The 21,727-nt window shown below is 43.2% G+C and overlaps 1 protein-coding gene across 9 annotated transcripts in view; it reads left to right on the top strand.

Annotated features, from left to right (window-relative positions):
• Mbnl2 (muscleblind like splicing regulator 2) overlaps positions 1 to 21,727 on the top strand; it is a 151,003-nt gene that overhangs the window by 79,971 nt on the left and 49,305 nt on the right. For all 9 annotated transcript variants that reach the window (XM_070002718.1, XM_070002717.1, XM_070002719.1 and 6 more), the window contains one exon: positions 20,414 to 20,578. In XM_070002718.1, the coding sequence (XP_069858819.1) occupies positions 20,414 to 20,578 (165 nt within the window). The remainder of the gene's footprint in view (positions 1 to 20,413; positions 20,579 to 21,727) is intronic.

Below are 21,727 nucleotides of genomic sequence, written 5' to 3'. Positions count from 1 at the left end.
ATCTATCTATCTATCTATCTATCTATCTATACATCTATACATCTATTCCTTTAAGGACAGCAATGTACAAAATTGACCCAAAGAGTAAAGAGAAACATACTACAGATTACCTGAAATGAACTCATTATTGGATTAGAACTTTAGCTCTGAGTTTCCTGGTCAGTTAAGGCAAAAGGGAAAACACATGCTTACTGTCTGATAAAAATCAGTATAATATGATTAGTTCTTGAGAAAAAACACGTAGATAGGCTGAGTGCTCAGATAAGATTACATTGAAGAATATGCCGATTCAAGCTACATTAACTGCCACGCAAAAATCCATACTCTTTAATCCAATAATTCCACTTACCCTGAGGAAATTTGGGGGAAAAAAAGGAAGGGGGAGGGAGGAAGGATGATGTGTATAAAAGCACTTGTCTCAAAATTATTTATGAAAGTGCCTAACTGGAAAGAGGCAAGATAGAGGAAATAGCTAACTTAATTGTGGTGCATTCATTCAGGTGTGTATAATGCAAGCACGGTAGACAAAAAGATTGAAAGCCATGCAGAAACACAAGGTTTTATGTAGGCTCAGTAAGAACATCCGAAAGATAAAACTATTTGTTCCCCCAAATTGTAGTTGTATAAAAATACAAAATACAGAGAGTGCCCCCATACAGTGGTAATGATGGTAGGGTGATGTTCTTGAGGCCTGGCCACCCCCCCCATACCGTTTCTCAATTTTTAATAATGTTTACAATTATATTAGGGAACAAGCCAGCTCAAACACTTAAGCTTTACATTAGAGCTATGTTTTATGGGATGACTTTTTCTTTTCTTTCCTTTCCTTTCCTTTTTGCAATTTAAAAGCAAAAAGCAAGGTTTCAGAAATGCAAGCATAATGAACAGAAATTGTATGACTTGGAAAGAGCTGGTAATCAGTTTCTTGAAATGGCTTGGGTTTTAGAAGTGTTTGTCTTGAAAAAGCCCTGCGGATGTATGGTGATCATGCAGGGGACTCCTTGTTTGCTTTGAGGACCTTCAAGCTCTTGCAGACAGCATGTGCTGTAATGTTCGGGTGGACTAGTTAAGAAGAGGAGTTGGGGGGTCCTCTGACCATAGATGCTTCCGAGCCTTGGGTAGCTCTTCCTTTTGCCATACCCTTCCCATTCTCCTGTCTAACAATACTCTTCAGCATTCTCCATCTTCTTGTGTCTCTGAACTAAGAAAAAAGAGCTTCTTTCCCTTCCTTGTATTAATGTGAATGAAAACAACTAATTCTGACTCAAAAAACTGGCTGTTAGTGTTGACCCATTCGAAAGTTTCACATTTTCAAATCCCCATGACAAGTAAGAACATTCTAGAAATAATTTCAGCTGAGGCAATCACTGAAAAAGAAGTGTTGGTGGACATGTCAAAAAAAAACAACAACAACAACAACAAAAGAAGACTCAACCTTGGGCAAAGTACTGCCAAGCTCCTAGATGCAATATACTACTACACTGATACAATGGGGGTGGGGCAGTATACATAAAAGTATTTGACAAAAATCCAGTACCTAAATTCCTTAGAAAGGCAAAGTCAAAAGTTGAATGAAATGAACACCAGGAAATGGTACTTGAAAGAGGAGAAGGTCATAGGGAGAGGAGAAGGGGAGGAGATTGAAGTCAAGAATCCAGCATATATCCTGCAAAATGAACCAGAGGGAGGGAAGGGGTGAGGGAGGGATGAGGTGTCAGTCGCCAAGCCGCATTGTGTTCATATACTGCAAAATAGCAGCTCCTTTGTACAACCACTTAAAGATAATAAGAATATTTTAAAAATCCAGTACCCACTCATGATCCAACCAAAGAGATTTTTGCATCTTCTTGAAGCATGTCTTGCTACACTTTGCTTTTCTGAGCTCTTCTCTACTTTTTTCCACATTTGTTTTTATGATTTCTGTTTCCTTTTCTACTCTATCTTCCTGTGCTTGAAGCAAGTGATTAGCAGATGGCATTGTACGGATGTTTTGGTGAGCCCTGGATTATTTTCATTGCAAAAGCTTGGACCCAGAAAGGGTAGGAAAGACCTCGAAGAAATGAATCCGTAATGGTGGGGCTCAGCCAGATATTTTGAGGAACTTCTTTCTTTGGGTCTCTCAATCGCCTGTCATTTGCCCTAACCAAATATCAGCAGTTCACAACTTGTGTTCAGTTTTCATGGCATTATTTACTACTTACAAGTTTTCTGAAATTTTAAGATTTCTGTGTCGATATGAATAAAATTTCCCCATACTCCTGTTCTAGTCAATGATGTTTTGAGTATGTGTTGATCAGGAACGAACTCTTTAGAGCAGTTACTATACGTTCAAATAATGCATGTGTGTTTGAATCTGAGTTATATTCCTTATAGAGGAATTTTTAACGTTGGAAACAGTCATTTGTATAATTGTAGGACACAATTTGATGACCCTATAATCAGTGTTTGCCGCTGTCCTAGCAGAAAGCCCCCAAGTATTGCATCGAAGCACGGGTTAGCTCAGAGGAAAACTAATTCTAAAAAAAAAAAAAAAAACTCGTAGGAAGAATTACACATGCATGTGCCAAAAAGAAGCAAATGCCCACAAACCTGAGGCCCGTGAATTTGAACGTGGAGGCCCCCAATCCTGTGCCCTAATTTCTAAGGGTCCAGTGGCTCTTTATAGTGTAGTATTTGTCAGACTAAAGGCAGATCCCTTGTGTCAGCTGAAATCCTGAAAATAGAAACAAAGTTACCAGTCTGATTATTTTGAGGCTAGTGTTCAGTGGTTTCCCCCTCCCCCGCTTTTTCTTCTTCTTTTTTTGCACATCTCACTCTGTTCCTGCCCTCTCATGGGCTTGTAAGCCTTGCTCCTGCCCAGGGCACCAAGCAGGAGGCTAGCAGATCCCAATCAGCCAGTGTTCTCTTTGTGAAAACTGCATCAGAACTGCAAAGGAGAAAGGTCGTGAGCAAGAGAATGAAACTAGGTAGCTGGGATTATGAGGACCACTCTCTGTTGAGCTATAAATTGGGCTGGCAGTAGTGTGCCCAGCATGCTCCCCTGCTCCGCCAAGGAGACCGCGCTTCCCTTCTTGCTGTTCTGAATAGCTGAGCACTGCATTTGAGACCACCATCCTGGGGAGATGGCTCTGTCCTTATAACACAACCCAGAGGGAACTGTAGAGCTGGTCTGATCCCTTCCCAGATATTTTGGATTCTAATGCCAAGATGAGGCTGATTGGAAAGCCAGCCTCTCTTCTGAAGGAGGGGACCCAGAGAGGTCTGAGGACCAGCATCCTGGAAACAAGGGACCCATTGTCTCTGGGCTTCTTGTACTTCAGGCCTTCATGTTCTCCCAGGCTCTGACCCACTCTCGGATCACAAGGGCAGTGCTAAATGGAGTCCTGTATGAGATCAGCAATATTTAGTGATTGGAAGTTTGACATAATGCACTTCCTCATAATTTATTAAAGTTGCTAATACATTAAAAAAAATACGTGAAGAACATGGAAGTCTCTCGGTGCTAGGGCACAGTGCATTAACCCTGCATTGATTTTGTATCTCAGTCAGAGTAGAAAGCCACAGACTTCATGATAACTGGTAAGCATCACTGGCAGATACCACCCTCTCCTCACTCTCTCATATTAGTTACTCCACTTACCTGGCCACTCTGCCTCTAGACACATGGTCCTGGTGGCCATTCCCGCAACATGCTAGTGTGGTTCTACCTCAAAGCTATTATTGCACTCCTCACCCCAGACCTTACCAAGGCTGGGCCCTCTGCCTTTTGCATCTCAGCATCTCCTCCTTGAAGCCTTCTTTGGTCACCTTAGCCAAAGACAAGTTCTTCGCTCGAGTCCCTTCCCACCCACATCATTTTACTCTCCCATCATCCTCTGTGTATATACATCACAAATGTCTATTGTATTGATTGACCTTCCTCAACTAAAATGTTTAAGCTCCGCGAAGACAAGACTTTGACTCCTTCCATTCATTGTCATAAACAAGAATCAAATACATTTTGGATGAATGGGTAATTGGACATAGTAGGGAAATTTGTTCAAAGACACGATTACTGAGTGCTTCCTTCTCTGTAAGATCCCCCAGCACACAGAGGTGAAAAACCCTCTTGTTGGAGGCTTTCAAACTAGAAGGAGGAGGACACGTTAGGCTAGGAGGAAGTTTACCTTTAACTTCTGAGAAACTAAGTTAGAGCCCCGCCTTGATCAGCTACCAAATAGGTGACCATTGATAATAAGCTATTCACTTTGGGTGGGTGACATCTTGGGCTTCAGTTCACTTGCTATGTAACATAAAGACAGTGATGATGATGAAGAACCAGGGACAAAGTGTGTGGAACATCAGGCATGTAGAAAGTCGTTATTCAAATGAAACCTATTTCCATTTGCATAAATCATTTGTGTTAACGTGTGGAAGTTTGCATTGTTGGGGAAGTAGGAATTCATATCCTTGTTGGAATTTTCACTTGAAGGAACACGAGTTTATTTTAAAACTCTTTGCCGTAATATATTTGTTTTTATAGGCTGAAGGGATTCTGACATACATGTAACAGCGTCCAGTATGTATGTATATGACACAAGGACCCCACCCCTTCAAATGACATAAATACCGGGGTATGCAATAGTTAAAACCATCTTCAAGGTATATTTGTCTGTCCAAGTTATTTTGGGGCAATATAAACCTAAAGTATATTTGTCTAGGTTTCATGTCCCTAAGATGACAAGGGTCTTGCCTTGGGAAATCGGTGTACCCAAAAATCTATCTGTTAAACAAACATGGAGCGAGGACTTGAGCCCTGTGGTCAATGGTGTTGTTTACGCAGCTCAGCAGGTTTGAGCTTCTGCTTGTGAATAGAGTACAGACTAGGCCCTAGATGAGATCCAACATTGAGACCAAGGCCACAGCCAATGCTGCTCATGGCAAAGGCAGACATCAGGGGTCAGGTGACCCTAGAGGTACAGGGTGCTCAGGAGTAGAGAAGAGAGTCCTGCTTTCTCAAGACAGCTGGGAAATAGTCTGAAAGCCATCCAGAAGGAAGAAGGTCAGCCATGGTAGGCCTTGGACATGAAGAAGACAATTCAAACTAGGGGAAATGATAGAGGCAAGAGGCAGCTCCATACTCTTCACTCCTCCGTACCTTACACCCTTGCATGCAAAACAATGATCCATGCCATAAGCTATATTTTTATGTCAGAATAATCCATTTACATGCCTGAAATTTAAGAGCCTCATCTTTGCAAATTTGGGGGTCTATGTCACAAGTCCTGAGGCTCTTACTGCTCCCTCCTTCTACCCTCATTCACGAGAGGCTGAGAGAGGCCTGTTTCTTTTTTTCTTTCCTTGTCTTTATCAGCTTATAGTTCTGCAGAGGGAGGGGGCCTGTCTCAAGAAGTTATCTACTTCATTGATTCGTTGATATATTAAAATGTAACCATATTTATATAATGTACTCATTTACTTAACTGAATTTGTAAAGATGTATGATTTATAAAATATTACATGAGATGCTTCTGGTTAATGTTACACTTAAATATTACTCATTACAATGTTTTCTTTCCCTGTGTCTGTGGATTGCCAATCCATGTATCTGGAGTTTCTCAAAGGTAGGAACAATTCTCATGACATCTCTGCTCAGACCTGGAACAATTCCAGACCTCTGGTAGAAGCCAGTGATATGAATTCAGAGCAGATGATGGCTCTGGGGGTCGGCTGAGTGGCTTGAGACCTTCCCTTTATTAGCTGTGTGACCTTGGGCAAGTTGTTTTACTTCTCTGTGCTCTCATTTCCACATTAGAGAATAGAGATTAAAGCATAACACCCTCCCCACAGGCTAATTGTGGTCAGTAATGAGATTGGCTCTGTGAAGCAGGTAACACTGTTCCTGGCACTCGGTGGGAGCTCAGTAAATGCAGTGTAAAAATGCTAATTATGTGGACGTAGGAATGGAGCACAATGACTAACAGCAGTGACGCAGGGGTCTGAGTTCAGATCTTGCGATCAGCACACTGTAAGATAAGGCCCTCATGATGCCCAGGCCTTCGCTCCCACATATGCCTACTGAAGATATTAGTCCTACCTCCCTTACCCACCAGGTTGCTTGTGATTAGGTATATGAAATATTTAACACAATGCCTAGAGTGCTTCTAATGATTACACTCAACAGCCAATACCAATACCGATGTATATCCACATTCAACAAATGATACCAAGAAGATATATGTACATCTACACACACACATATATATCTCTATATACACATATTTATATGTACATACATCTCTGTATACATATATGCATGTTGTATGTATTGATATAAAGATGACCTCTGTTTATGCAAAAAAGAGAACTATAAAAACGCTATGTCCAGCTTTGTGAGAACAACTCCAAAATGCTGGCTAGATTTATTCCCATCTTCTTTGACTTATTTCCTAGTTAACTGTGAGATTCCTTTTCCCTCCATGCAATTTTAATATCAAGGACAATTTTTATCAAGTCGTTCTCTGTAATCAGAATATAAAAATTATCCCAACATTTCTCTTTGAGAACGAACGGATCTTCGGAGACTCAGTAGGCCTTTATGCATTACTAATGAGTTCTTCAGTAAAACATTTTGTCTTTTACTAAAATAAATCTCTCCTATTAACTCTTCCACATTAAAAAAAAAAACGGATAGCATTTAAGCTGATGAGTTTCATTGGTAGAAAAAAAAATCATTGTACTTGCAAAACTGTGATAGTTTATTTCTCAACAAACAAGGGAATCTTCTTACCCTTTGGGGTGAAAAATCAGGATATTCAGTCTTAGAACTGGATGTTAGTGGCCAGACATAGTACAGTTATTTTCTAGCATGGACTCAAATCTTATGAAAATATACACTAGCCAGCATTTCTTGTAGGTGACTGTATTAAGTTCCCAGATTTGCTACAATGAGTCTCATTAACTGAATGGCTCAGAAAAATGGAAATCTATGCTGTCACCAAATCAAAGGATCAGCAAAACCATGTTCCTCTGAAGGTCCCAGAAAGGTCATTTTCAGTTCTCTCTTCTTTCTCTGAAGCCTCAGTTGACTCTTGGCTTATGGACAGCCATCTTCCTTCTGTGTTTCCTCCTATTAACTTCCATGTATGTGTATGTCTTTCTGTGTCTGTGTCTGTGTGTGTACAAATTTCCCCTTTTTCCTGAGAACACACATCCTACCAGATGGGCCCCATGAAGATGATCTCATCTTCACTTGATTACATCAGGAAGACCCTATTTGCAAATAAAGTCACTTTCCGTGGGGGGGACGGGGGCTTGGGGATAGGACGTCACCATATCTTCTCAGGGAGACACAATTCAGCCCAGCACAGTGATCATGTGATTTCACCTCCTCAAGTTCCTTACCCAACAAGGTCACCTCTTCTGTTTTAAACAAATTCTTCCTATGTTAAGCCAAACACGGTTTTTACTCCATAGCTTTTCCTACTGGCTGCAAAGGGGCGGTGGAGAGGATGGGAGCTCCAGTCACAGGGGGCCAGAATGCAGCCGTCGTTGACTTGAACATGACCTTGGAAAGAATCTTGACATCTCCTCCTCCCCCTGGCCTTCAAATTGGGGTAACATATTACAAGAGGGCTGTGAAGCTGTAATAGGATCCTGTGTGTGAAGACTGCTTTGTGAGGTGTGAGGTGAATGGTCCATTGTGAGCTCCTTTATAAACAGCACTGTACATAGGTGAGGGCCCCCAAGTCCAAGGCCAGAGTACCTGGACAGAAGCCCAGCTCTGCCTCTTCCTAGCTGAATGACCTTGAGAAGCTCCTTTTCCCCTGTTCTGGGCCTCTATTTCATCCCATAAAATGGGACTGTGAGCAGCGCCTCTTTTAAGAGCTTGTAGTGAAGATAAAATGCAAATGATCTCCAGGCACTCAGGAGCTGTCGGCTTCACGATACATGCAGTATTATATAAGTCTTTGCTATTTTTATCGAGGGTAAGGCCACAGCTCTATGTCCTGTATGCAATTTCATCTGGCGCATAACAGGTGCTCCAAAACTGTCTGCCGGATGAGTAAAGGGAGAGAGGCTGGTAGCAAGCCCTCCTGGGCTCTGCTTGGACTCCGCCGACTCCTCCCCGCAGCCAGCACACCAGTGCCTTGCTGCAGTACCAGGCCCTCTGGCCTCCACCTTCACAGGCTGGTTTTTCTGGATCCAACATGCTGCAGTAGTCATTTGGGTCTGAAGGTCATTTCTCAAGCTACCAAGTAATCCTAACTAGCCTGAGAGGAATGTTCTTTTTCTTCTGTGACTTCACACCAATACCTGGCTTTAAAAAAAAAAAAAAAGATTTTCTAGTTTCTCATCTTCTCCCAATATTTCTTACCCTGTCTTTTGTTCTTACCCTGTCTTTTGTTCTGTTTTCCCAGCTGACCCAGGTCATCCTGTCTCTCCCTTATCCCATGTCATTGTCTGGATGGCATCTAACCTTTCTCCCACTTCTTCTAGAAAGTGACACCAGGGTACTTTGGCTTTATCACAGGATTTGTCATCAAGTATGACTTTCACAATAGTTTATCCTAAGTACCTCCCAAGTGGGCAGCAGCCAATCAGAAAAGCTATTTGGGTGGGGGAGGAGCCTCTTGGCTGGCTGAGTGTTATTCTTTTCTGAAGAGAGGGGTGTTGGGCGGTAGGGGCGGTTTTAGGGTAGTCAGACCAGTGAAGAAAAACACTTGATATCACTTGGGCTTGGGAAAGTAGCTGTTTTTTTTTTACCTGAATAGAACTATTTCCAGTATTTCAGTCAAGGGCACAGGTGCACAGCCACTAAAATGTCAGCCTTGAAGGCCGCTTGTCTGTGTCTGAATTCCGGGAAGCCCTCCTGGGGATAGGTGATTTACCAGACTGCCAAAAAGACCAAGCAGTAAGAGACTGTGGGTAAGAAGGTGTGTGCTTCTGTGTAGATACCATTTACTTAAGATAATGACCAGCCTCTGGAATTGATCATCACTTATGGTTATAAAAGTGGCAGCCAGTAATAACTAAGCCTTGTCCTGTTCCAGATGTTACAGAAAGAAGAATGAAATTAAATAACCCTTACTCCAGCCAGGAGAAAGGGCTTGGCTTGTAGGAGAGGGGTACACGGACAAGCATGCGTGTGCACACACGTGTGTGTGTGTGTGTGTGTGTGTGTGTGTGTGTGTGTGTGGGTGGGTGGTCACTTAGCTTTTTCACTCAAGGCTGGCTCTACCACTTGAGCCATACCTCCACTTCTATCTTTTTGCTGATTCATTGTAGATAAGAGTTTCACGGACTTTCCTGCTCTACACTGGCTTTGAACTGTGATCCTTAGCGCTTAGCCTCCTGAGTAGTTAGGATTATGGGCATCAGCCACCTTGTTTTACCACCTCTTACGCTCCATCCCCTTCTCCTTCCTCAGCTAGACAATCTGATGGAGATCTTAGCTCAGATCCCTTTGTAGTGGGTCCTGACTCCCAAAGGAGGAAGAACTTCCTGCAGTATAGATCTCTCCTCCTGCCCCAGCAGTCAGTCTGTATCCTAATTGCGTACACACAGCAGGAAGGCAGCACCTATGGGCAAAAGGAAGGAGGAAGGTTATTGGATACACACCATGTGCCACAGAAGGGTCCTGGTGCTGTAGGCGGTAGACAGAGCTAGGGAGAATCCTAGGCCCTGATGTATTTCATGGAGTTTCTAGCTCACGCAGGTTACCATCTACGTTTATGAACAAGGTGTCAGAAAAACCCAGGCACTAGGAAGCCAGCCACTGGTCAGGTTTCATGTGAGCCTGCTACCCATCATCCACCATCCACACTCGATGAGTCATAGTCCACTTACACTTGAGAAAGAACATCATTTTCAAATGAAGCATCTGGTGCCCAGAAGTTGGTATGTTTCCTTGAATCTCTTGAAAATGGAGGGGCTATTTTGGGTTTTGCCCACTTTCTTGTCAGGCACATTTTCAGTATGTATTAACATATAAAATTGGGAACATGAGCAACTTTACTGGTAAAGATGAGGAAGACATAGCCTGTAGTTGAACTAGTAAAAATATCTCCCCAGCACAAAGCGCAGGCCTCTAAGAAACTGACACTGCCCGGGTAACCACTCTACTTTTTAAAACAGGCTGATGAGTCTTTTGAAGTGGTAAACTATAGGCAAACTGACTATCTTTGACTTTTCTCTCCATGGATTTGTATTTCATGTTTTTTGTTTGTTTGGTGAGGATCCTGGGATGTTGGATGATTTGAACGCAGCCTCATGTCTGCTAATGGGGTGCTCTACCTCTTGAGTCATGCTCCTAATCCTTAAAAAAAAAAGTTGTACAAAAGGGTTACCAGGCTGCTCTGTATCCATTTTGTTTTCATTATTTTTCAAATAGGGTCCAACACACACCCCTGCCCAACCCTAGGCTGGCCTATACTGAGATCCTCCAATTTCCATCCCACATAGATATAAATGTTTATATTTAGCTTCCATAGAGCTTCTCACATAGCTGAGACCATCGCAGGCACCTCCATGCCTTAATATAGAGCTATTTCCGTCCCCTAGTTAATGCCATACGTTAAAATAAGTTTATGCTAACTTGTTTGCCTGAGCTAGCTTCGAACCCTGATTTTTCCCACTTCCTGAGTAGCTGGAATTATATCTGTAAGCCACCTCACCAGGCCTCATTTGTCACTGTCTATGTGTTTCCTAAATAAGTGGCATGTGCCATGGCCAAAAGTGCCTGAAGGAGCAGGACAGCTGAGTGCTTGCAGATGAGGAAGGAGTCCCAAATCTACCTGTGGAGTGGCTCACCCCAAGGTGAGCAGCCTTTTGCTGATAGCAGCTGCCCTAATACAAATGCAGAGCTGAGCAGAGGAAGCATTTAGTTGTGATTTCCTTCCAGAGAGGTTAAAGCACTAGCCTTGGAGCAAAGAGCTTTGAGAGTCATCTCCACAATCAAGAGCAGCAATAGAATGATCTGTTGGGTCTAGTATGGATTTCTGGGGGAAGGGGAGAGGAAATGCAAGTTACTGAGGTCCCCACCTGTGTCCCTGAGTCCTCCATTACAGTCACAACCAGGCAGTGGGTGATGGTAGTGGTGCTGGTGGAGATGGTGACAAATGAACACCTGCTGGCATTGGTGATTTCTTTCTTTCCTCTGCAGACTCCATTGTCAAGTCTTCCTTCTGTCTTCCTCCATACTACAGAAGCCACAGAGAAAATGAACACCTCCTAGATAAGAAAAAATTGTAAATAATCCCCCCTTTTTCATAAGTACAATATTGTATCCATTTAGTAAAAAAAAACTGGCGGATATATAGTCTGTAAAAGATGAATGATCATAGAAATTGAATCAGATAATCAACAGCAAAAAATGACCTATTTTAGATTCATGCAAAATGTCCATGATGCAGATCATTGTTTAGTTCGATGGGAGTTCTGGTTATCATTTACATAGCACGATTCCCCAAACCTACACTTCCCTTCTGTTCTCAGTGCTCTAATGTGGCTGGATTTCATTTGTGATACTATGGAGTTGGAATTAATAACACCAGGAACTCATGTGGCTCAATTAGTTTATTGGAATTCAAAAGAAGCCTAAAAGCCCAATCTGTCACTTGCCTGGAGTAGAGCTATTTCAGTCCCATAGTTAGTGCCATACATTAAGCTTTGATGTAAATAACCATTTTATTCCCCTAACACTTTTACTTGCTTGTATTCTTCCGGAAATATACTGGAAGAAGAAAAGGAGGTTCAGGCCAAATGTTAAATTCAGCCATGAACTACCTGACTCAGACCCATAAAACGGATGAGTCTGTAATAACCAGCTCCCCTGTTCAAATCCACAGCCTTTTTGGGGGCCGGGACGGGAGCAGGGGAAGGTTTTAACCACACTTTCAAAAGCCTTGAGGGGCTTTGAAACTCCAGAGAAACTGAGGCAGTGAGCAATGTGGTACACGCAGACAGTTAAGTCACTAGAAAATATCTTCCCAGCTATATTCCAGCAGAAGGACCAAGATGGTGGCCTGCGTATCCATTTTGTCTAGAGTGTGTGTGTGTGTGAGAGAGAGAGAGAGAGACAGAGACAGAGACAGAGAGATAGAGAGACAGAGAGACAAAGAGCATGCCACTACAAGGGCTTGAACTCAGGGCCTGGGTGCTGCCTCTTAACTTTTTTGCTTAAGGCTAGTGCTCTCCCACTTGAGCCATAGCTGCACTTCTGGCTTTTTGCTAGTTAATTGGAAATAAGAGTCTCATGACTTTCCTGCCCAGGCTGGCTTGGAACCATCATGATCTTCAAACTGCTGAGTAGCTAGGATATTTAAGTGTGAGCCACCAGTGCCCAGCTCAAGATGGTGGTCTCTGTGATGGAGTTTTTCTGCTTCTGAGCTATATATGTTTCAGTACTTAATAAATCCTCGTAGACTCAATCAGTGTTGACTAAGGCACCATTCTTGCTGATAATTTCTCATGCTGAGCCACACCAGCTCCTCCTAATTCTCACAACATGTATGAACCATTGCCAGAGCTAACCCTTAGGGTCACATAAACTCATGTAGCTTTCTCCCTCTATGAGATTAGGAACTCTTGAAGGGGATGTAGATATGGACACACCATGCCTGGCAATTTCTGTCTTTCTTGGCAATATTCCCTGTCTCTCAGGTTCTAAGACAAGTTTGAAGGAGTTAAGAGATGAGAATAAGATCATTCCCATCTTACAGATGAAAAAAATTGAGTCACAGACTATAAATTATTAATTACATATAAAAGTTTACATAGTTATTTGTAGATGGAGCCACAGCCAGTGTTCTAGGGGACTTTCCAACTGCAACACCTAGCTGCTTTCAACTCTAGCCATACTTGTGGACCAGCCCTGACAAGCCCAGTGTGGTTATATCAAAGAGAAGCAGATCTGAGGCTCTTTGAAGAGATAAATTACCAAAATTGGCACTGGACATGAGAATAAGAGTAACGAAGGGTTAGTACACACAGGCCAAACAGAAAAATAGCAATTGAGAAATTAAAGGAGTAGGAGGGAGATTGTTTTAAATACGTATTTTTGCTCACTATGCAAAGGGGGTAATTGAGATTACAACGATGATGCCGATGGTGATGATGATGATGACGATGGTGGTGATGATGATGATGGCGATGAGGCTTAGGGAGTGTTTACTAAAGCATAGAAAGTACTAGGAACTGTTTGAGTGCTTTATACCCATTATGTCTAAGCTAAACGTAGTGGCTTACACCTGTAATCCTAGCTAGGAGGAACCAGGTTCAAGGCTAGCTCAGGCAAAAAGTTTACAAGACCCCAACTCAACAGCAAATGCTGAGAGTGGTGCTGTGTGCCTCTCTCTTCAGATAGAGCTGGAAGTATTAAAATAGGTGAGTCTTGGTCCAGGCCTGCCCAGGGAAAAAGTGAGACTGAAAACTAAGAAAAGCAAAGAGGGCTGTGGACATGACTTGAATGATAAAACACTTGCCTGACAGGTCCTGAGTTCAAACCTTAGTTCCACCTCTGTACACACACACACACACACACACACACACACACACACACACACACACACACACACACACACACACACACACACACACACACACACACACACACACACACACACACACACACACACACACACACACACACACACACACACACGTGTCTACCAGGCAGCACCTTCTGTTATCTCCGTTTTACAGATGGGGCAACTGAAGACGCAAGGTCTCATGGCAACAAGAACAGAGCTTGTTTTGAGGCCCAGCCGTCTGGCCCAAAAGTTTCCAAAGGCAATGCCTAGTGTCGTGGACTCTGCCTGTAGAGGAAGGGGCCAAGAGGAAACAGGCATCAGCTATGTAACTCCAGGGTGTGGGCGCCCATTCTGACCTCAGGGACTTGTGGAGCCCATGGAATGGAAGGAATCTCTGAGGCTCTTCCGTGGGTCTTCTGTAGTTTTTCTGTGGCTAGCCTTGGGGTCCAGAGCAGGCTCCAGGACTCAACATGCCCCTGACATATACCTAGATACTTTAGGGTCACCGTCACCTGCCCTTGCTGCTAACAAGGGGCACTCGCTTTTCCCCTGTTCTTTCACTGGGTTGGGAAGGTGGCTCAGTGGTAGAATGCTTGCTTAGCATGCATGGGTTCAATTCCTCAATACCGTATAAGCAGAAAAAGCCAGAAATGGTGTTGTGGCTCAATTGGTAGAGTGCCAGCCTTGAGCAAAAGAAGCTCAAGGACAGTGTCCAGGCCTTGAGTTCAAGCCCCAGGCCTGTAAAATAAAGTAAACAAACAAACAAACAAAAAATACCTCATCACCTGCTGAAAGTAGTCAAGACAGAGCTGGAGAGGCCATGCCCCGGTCAGCTGTGGCCAGTGCTCACCTGCAACCCTTCTCTCCAAAAGGATCTTTCCAGAATCTGCTGACCAATGACACAGCCCACACAAAGACACAACTGAAATGATTGCCAAGGAACACAATGTCAGCAATGGGGGCCTCTTAACTGTTCAAATGATCAATCCAGTCACATCTATTGCTTTCCCCGTGAAACGCGGTTGGATATAGTTGTCTGGTAGCTATTCCTTTGGGCAAAGGCTTCTATTGTTAAGGAAGGATTTCTTTCACAAGCCCCTGGTTAGTCTGTTTTCCTTGTGCTTTTGTATTCCGGTTGACTTTTTCCAATTAAGAGCATACTAGAAAAAGATTCTCACAATTAGAAAATCTCATTTTCTTATTATGCATTTTCTTTCTGCATACCAACCTGATTCTGGAGGCTTTTGTTAGCCAAAGATGCAGTTTGGGTCCCCCCTCCCATCATGTGCCATGTAATTTAATGGCCATGTAATTGTGACAGCTCTTATCTGTTGTTCTGCCAACTACGTATTGTGGTTATTTAGCATCTTTCTTTGTCCTGCTGAGGATCCGTGTGGGTACTCTGTATTAGAATCCTTCATGGTTGCTTACTTTAATAAATTTAATTCAGCTTGAAGTGCTTACTTGATTCTAATAATTGTCCCTCATCTAAATATTCCTGAAATACAGCTTATTTTCAGAGGTAAATTCGAATGCACAAATCCAACGTAGACTCCGTGACGATTCCACTATTTTAATCAAGTGGTCTACAAACTACACGTACTAAAAATCCACTTAGAAGTACAAAATCTGATCATGTAATATTTAAATATACTATAATACACCAATCTGATCTTGTTAATTCATCTTCTGTTGAGGAATTTTGCAAGCATTGAAGCTCACACCTCCTTCATAGGGTTCTCAAATTTCTATTCCCCAGAGTGTACCCACCACTTTCTGCTTCCCCTTTCTTTCTCCCCCAGCTCCTACTCACACCCCCTCTGGATTCCAGCCTGTAAAGATGCTTGCAGGTTCTCTGAGGGGACATTTCCTAGCATACCCTCCTCCTCTAAATGTTCTCATTTTTTATTCCTCTCCAGTGCACACCAATACTCACTCACACATACGCAAAGCATGCATACACACGCTTATACCACACATATGCCAGACACAACACAAGCAACACTCACAACATGCATAACACATACATCCTCCATGCCCTGCATGTGCACATGGACCCAGACACAGAAGCTCACATTCACACATACACGTGCTTTGGCCACCATTTCCTTGCCTTGTTCCTATACATCTCCCACCCACAGATGTCAGCGTCAACCCACTCCCACTATTGTTCCTCCACATCCTCCTTCAGAGTACGTACTATAATTTAAAACTCAGATATTCCTCTGTGGCACGATTTGGTTTAACATCCATCTTGCCCATTAGACTGGAGATTCCACTCCAGGAGGCACTGTGTCTTATTTTTTTTGTTCACTTCTGCTTAATTTACACTGAGCAGGAAATACTTGCTGAATGAAGAATGAATGAATGAATGGTGAAAGAGATCTAGCCTGAAAGTGTACAGCCATCTGCCATTTCACCACCTGGCAGGTCCCATTTGTGGTGGAACTTCAGAGCTCATGTGACCCATGAACTACCCATTCCAAATTAGTGCTTGGTGTGAGCTGATCTCATTGGCTTTATTCTGGGCCCCTGCATCCAGTTGTCACGAGACTTTCCACAAACACTGACACAGTGCCCTCCCACCTCCACCCTGCTCAGCTTTCCCTGGACTGAAACCTGTTTCCTTAGCTCTTGGGAAACAGTGCTTCACCCAGAAGCAAAAGGGAGGAAGCGTGAAAAACAAAAACCGGAAATAAACGCTAGCAGCCACAAGGAAGATTGTTTTTTTCTTCCCAAGACAATTCTGTCTTTATTTTTTAGACTAAACTCAAGAGATACAATTTCTGACACCCCTTGTTTTGTTTCCCCAATGATAAACAAAGATGCTTTACACTTCTGTTCCTTGCCCCCTGTCATTTGGTTATGACAATTTGCTTTGATAATCAACAGTTTTTGTGCACTGATGCATGTCCTAAGAAATTGTATGCCTTAACAAACACCTCCTTACAAATTGTTTACTATGTCAGATAGCTCATTATATTTTGACAGTAGCATTTCCTTTAAGACTGTAGAATCTTATTAGAACTCCTACTAAAATTGAGCTTCCAAGAGCTCTTTGTACTGAATTTGCATGCCTCGGACATCAAATACCCATGGACCAATCTTCAGACATACCAACACAAGACTGAACTAGAGTTCAAGAATACTTCTTTATATGTGAATAATTGTAAGACACCTCATAGCATTAAAACTTAACTTGAGGGGCTAGGAATGTGGCTCAGTGGTAGATTGCTTGCCTTGTATGCATGAGGCCCTGGGTTTGATTCCTCAGCACCACATAAGCAGAAAAGGCTGGAAGTGGCTCTGTGGTTCAAGTAGTAGAGGGCTCGCCTTGAGCTGAAGAGCTGAGGGACAGCGCCCAGGCCCAGAGTTCAGAACCTATGGCTGACCAAAAAAAAAAAAAACTTAACTCGAAACATCAGATATTTGATTAAGCATCATTGAATAGCCTTTTGTCATGTGCTGATGTGCAAGTTTATAAAACCAAAGAGCCAGTCAAAATACTACTAAATTGCCGGGTGCTAGTGGCTCATGCCTGTAATCCTAGCTACTCAGGAGGCTGAGATCTGAGGATGGCCAAGGCAGGAAAGTCTGTGAGACTCTTATCTCCAATAAACCACTTGAAAACTGAAGTGGCACTGTGGCTCAAGCAGTAGAGCGCTCACCTTGAACTGAAGAGCTGAGGGACAGCGCCCAAGCCCAGAGTTCAAGCCCCATGACCCACCAAAAAAAAAAAAAATACTACTAAATTGATGATCTCACACTTCTTGGAAATAAAATAGCCTACACAAAGATTTTTCTTTCTTTCTTTGATGCTAATAACATTTACTCAGTTATTTCTAAGCTTCACAAGTGTGTTAGTACATTTGTTTTCGTAACAGTTCTGAGAAGAAGACACCATAATTATTTTCATTTTTGAAGTGGAGAGAAAGAAATTCAAATCATCACTCAAAGTCATATGGGCAGGGAAGAATGGAGGCAAAAACTATGAGCCTAGAACCTATAATCCCAGAATTGTGACTTTCCCCTTGAGTCTCTCCAGCATATTTGTGTGTACAAACCCAAGGTAAGCTTCATAAGCACTTTAGAATCAGCTGCCAGGTACAGTATTTATATCTAAAGAGAATTCAGATTGAAATTTTCAGAGGATCCTAGAAAGTGACTTAGTTTCCATACAAGAAATGCTTGCCACCAGCTTGGCTCAGTGATAAGACCACCTGTCTTACAAGCATAAGACTGAGTTCAAATCCCAACAGCACCAAAAATACATAGATAAATAGATGATAGGCACACTGACAGACAGACAGACAGATGGTGGGTACATCTCAGTCCTCTGACCTCCTTTCATAAGTGACACATTGCATTTAGTCATGTGACACATGGACAGCCTGCTCTTGAGTGGTCATGCTCATGTTGTGTTGGAGGAGCTGGCCCCATCTGAAAGCTGTCCTGGAGATCTGATTGTCGCTGAGTGGTCAAGGCAATTGTCAAAAAAGGGGAGGGAGAAGTAAATTCAAAGAGGCCTGAAGCAAGCAGATAAGGCTAGAGGGACCCTGAGAAGTCACAAGCAACAAGTAAAAGAATTTTTTTTTTAATCCACACAAAGCTGGGTGCAGGTAGCTCATACCTATAATCCTAGCTACTCAGGAGGCTAGATCTCAGGATCTCAGTTCAAAGCCAACCCAGGCAAGAAATTCTGTGAGACTCTTATCTCCAATAAGCCAGAAAACCAGAAAGTGAGCTGAAGAGCTGAGGGACCAAGCCCCATGACTGACAAAAAACAACAAAAAATCCACACAAAACCCAGCATATTTGCTGAGAGAGGAGAGATTCCTAGACCATTTCAATGAGATGAATTTACAGCCGCAGCTCCATCTTACCTACATCTTTACTGGCCTGTGTTGTCTATCTGAAGCCTCTTGTGTGAACTGGAGGCTAAGGACAGAGACTGGCGTTGCCCATTGCACTGGCTTCTCCTTACACTCCACTTCCCCCCAACGCCCTCTATTTCCTCACTGTGCAAGAGGGTGACACAAATGGCAATGGCACTAAGAGTGGCCCCTCTGGACAGCAGGGGTTGAGGGCAGAGGCCATCAGCGCTGAGCGCAGGACCCATGTCGGCACTTCTCCTGGTAGTAAGGGAAAAACCGCACTGCAGAGAAGAAGCTTGAGCCTGCCAAAAGTGCCGCCGGAATTAATGAGAGGCAGAGCGAGAGCACCAGATGTTGAGAATTAGCCTGACTGTAAACAAATTCATTCCCATAGATCCACCAAGCTGGCTTTGAAAAATCATTTTTGTATCTGGTAAACAAACTCCTATTCTCTTTTCCTAGTTGCAAATGGACTAATTCTTTAGGGAATGATAATACTCAAACTGGATAACAACTTGGCTGGTTTTTTTTTTCCTCCCCCAAAATTGCATAATTCACATAGCGACATGATTTACACAATTGGTAGTTTTGAAAACTTGGGAATTAAATAGCAACACCACCATATGCAATTTGTTTTCCAGTCTGGCTGTATACATACCTGCCACTTAATTTTTTTGGAAGGAGAGGGTTGGGGGTTGGCTAGTATCAGCCTCCAGATGTTCCATCTATCACCTCGTGACTTGAGGAGGGTGATTCCTGTCCTGGGTTAAGTGAGGTCTGGGCTGGCTGCTCCTGAGGAACAAAGCACTCATACTTGGTTGCAGCACTCATCTGCGTTTACACCTGACATCCTCCCCCTAGGCAGGTAACACTCAGAAATTCCACTTAACTTCCCATCACCTCAGTGCCAGTAAGCGGAAGCTGATATCTTGAGCTAATCTGGAACGCATACTTTAACCCCTCTTCCCATCTCCACTGCACATGTGTGCCATAGTCAGTCGTAGTGTTTCCCTAACATGCACAAACCAGTGCAGAGCAAGTTCAAAGACTCCTTTTCATAGGCCATCATATGCATGCCCTCCCATCCTACCCAAAAGAAGTGTCTTTCTTTTGACTCTTCATAGTATCTTTGGAATCTAGTGCTAGGATTTAGAATAAAGAAAGAAAAGCCAGGTGTTGGTGTAATCCTGTATGCCTATAATCTTAGCTACTCAAAAGGCTGAGCTTTGTGGTTGTCATTCAAAGCCAGCTGGGCAGAAATGTCTGTGAGACTCTTGGAAGTGGAGCTGTGGATCAAGTGGTAGAGGGCCGGCCTTGAGCAGAAAAGCTAAGCCACGAATTCAACCCTAGTACTGGCATAATAAGAAAAGAAAAAGAAAGATAGAAGGAGGGGAGGAAGGAAAAATGGAAAGAAGGAGTTGGAGAGAGGGGAAAGGAAAAGGAAAGAAAGAAGGAAGGAGGAAGAAAGGAAGGAAGGAAGGAAGGAAGGAAGGAAGGAAGGAAGGAAGGAAGGAAGGAAGGAAGGGAGGAAGGGAGGGAGGGAGGGAGGGATGGAGGAAAGAAGGAAGGGAGGGAAAGAAGAAAGGAAGAGAAGAAAGAAGAAAGAAAGAAAGACAAGAGGGGGCAGGATGGAAGATGGGAAGGAAGGAAGGAAGGAAGGAAGGAAGGAAGGAAAGAAAGGGAGGGAAGGAGGGAGGGGCCGAGGAGGGGAGAGAGAGGGAGGGAGGGAAGAGAGTGGGAGAGAGGGTGGGAGAGAGGGAAGGAGAGAGGATTGAGGAAGGAAGAAAGCCTGTATGAATGTTCTCTGCTTAACAGAGTCAAGACAACCTTGATATTTTATAGTATTAATTCATTCCTCCCCAACACACACACACACACACACACACATGCATGCACGCACGCACACATGTGCACACACACATACACAATCTTTTTTCCTTCATAGATAAAGAGAAGTTGTAAAATGGACAATGCTATTGTCACAAGTTACTTCTAACAATTCCACACCCCAAATGTCTTATCTTACAGGGCCGTTGTTCAAGAGAGAACTGCAAGTATCTTCACCCGCCGACACACTTAAAAACTCAACTAGAAATTAATGGGAGGAACAACTTGATCCAGCAAAAAACTGCAGCTGCGATGCTCGCCCAGCAGATGCAATTTATGTTTCCAGGAACTCCGCTTCATCCTGTGGTGAGTTCGTCTTCCCTAATGGTGGCCGGCTGCATGACGCATTGGGACAGACATTGCCTCCATAACCTAAGACAGCCTCCCTGGACTTTGTCATTTTGCTTACAGTAAAGAGCTTTGATGCTCCGTAGATACCAAAAAAGAGCTTTAAAAAAATTAAATGGAAAGATGGTGTGTGTGGGAATAAGGAGCAAAGACAATCTCAAATCAATATCTCGGAAAGCAGCCTTTCTCATCAGTAAACTCGGCCTCTGAGCCATCTTAGAATGGAAATGGCTCCACCATTTTATTCGGAGCATGGCTTGATAGGCTATGGATTGAAGAGGTGGTAATGCCTCAACTATCCAGCAGTGTAGCACCAAATTCGATGGTATCATTTTTAGGATGGAGAACATGAGCAACCAGAGGAGGTGACTGAGCTCTCCAATATCACACAGCTCAAGTTGTGTTACAGGGTCTTGAACTTACCCAATAGCTGGGGGAGATAGATTCTCCCTGTTCTCCTAGGCCAGACAACAGCTGGGTAAGATGGCGCCTGTCTCTCTCCCAGGTCTGGAAAAGGCATAGCAGCCCTGACAAAGACCACAGAATAAATGCCCAAGGGAGTTTATGTATATGAATATATATTGGGTAATATTTTTCTCCCTGATTTCAGTGTTTGAGGATACTTCCTTCAAGGTCTAGAAATTGCTTTAAGAATGAAGTCCCGAGGGAAGGCGTGCATTTGACTTTAGTGGGTTTCACTTACATTGGTGAATTATTTGCACAAAAACAAGCTAAAAAAAAATCAAGTCAAGGGAACGAATTTGCTTTAAAAAAAAAAATACAAGCACAAAAGGCTATTGTAGAAAAATCAGCCTTCATTGTAGGAAAATCTATGTGACTGAAAGCTGTTAAATTAAAACAGATAGCTACCAGTGAGTTCCATTTTCTTATTATGTCCTTGTGAGATGGACTGGGGAGAGCGTAGGGGTGGCCAAGAAGAGAGAGAGCAGGTTGTTAGCAATTCTGCATGTCTCCAGAACTCTGCGCAAAGTAGCCAGGAGCCAGCTCTTCCCAGAGTGAAAAAGGCTGGGGGCAGGGAACTCTGAGGTAAGTCAGACACAGCCTTTGAGGAGAGACAGATACATGGAAAGGCCAAGTCAGGCCCAG

This window comes from Dipodomys merriami, unplaced genomic scaffold, assembly GCF_024711535.1.
Source record: "Dipodomys merriami isolate MVZ:Mamm:240054 unplaced genomic scaffold, mDipMer1.0.p SCAF_6, whole genome shotgun sequence".
NCBI lineage: Eukaryota > Metazoa > Chordata > Mammalia > Rodentia > Heteromyidae > Dipodomys > Dipodomys merriami.
Note: the sequence above shows the minus strand (reverse complement) of the source record. Positions and strands in the feature narration are given on the sequence as shown.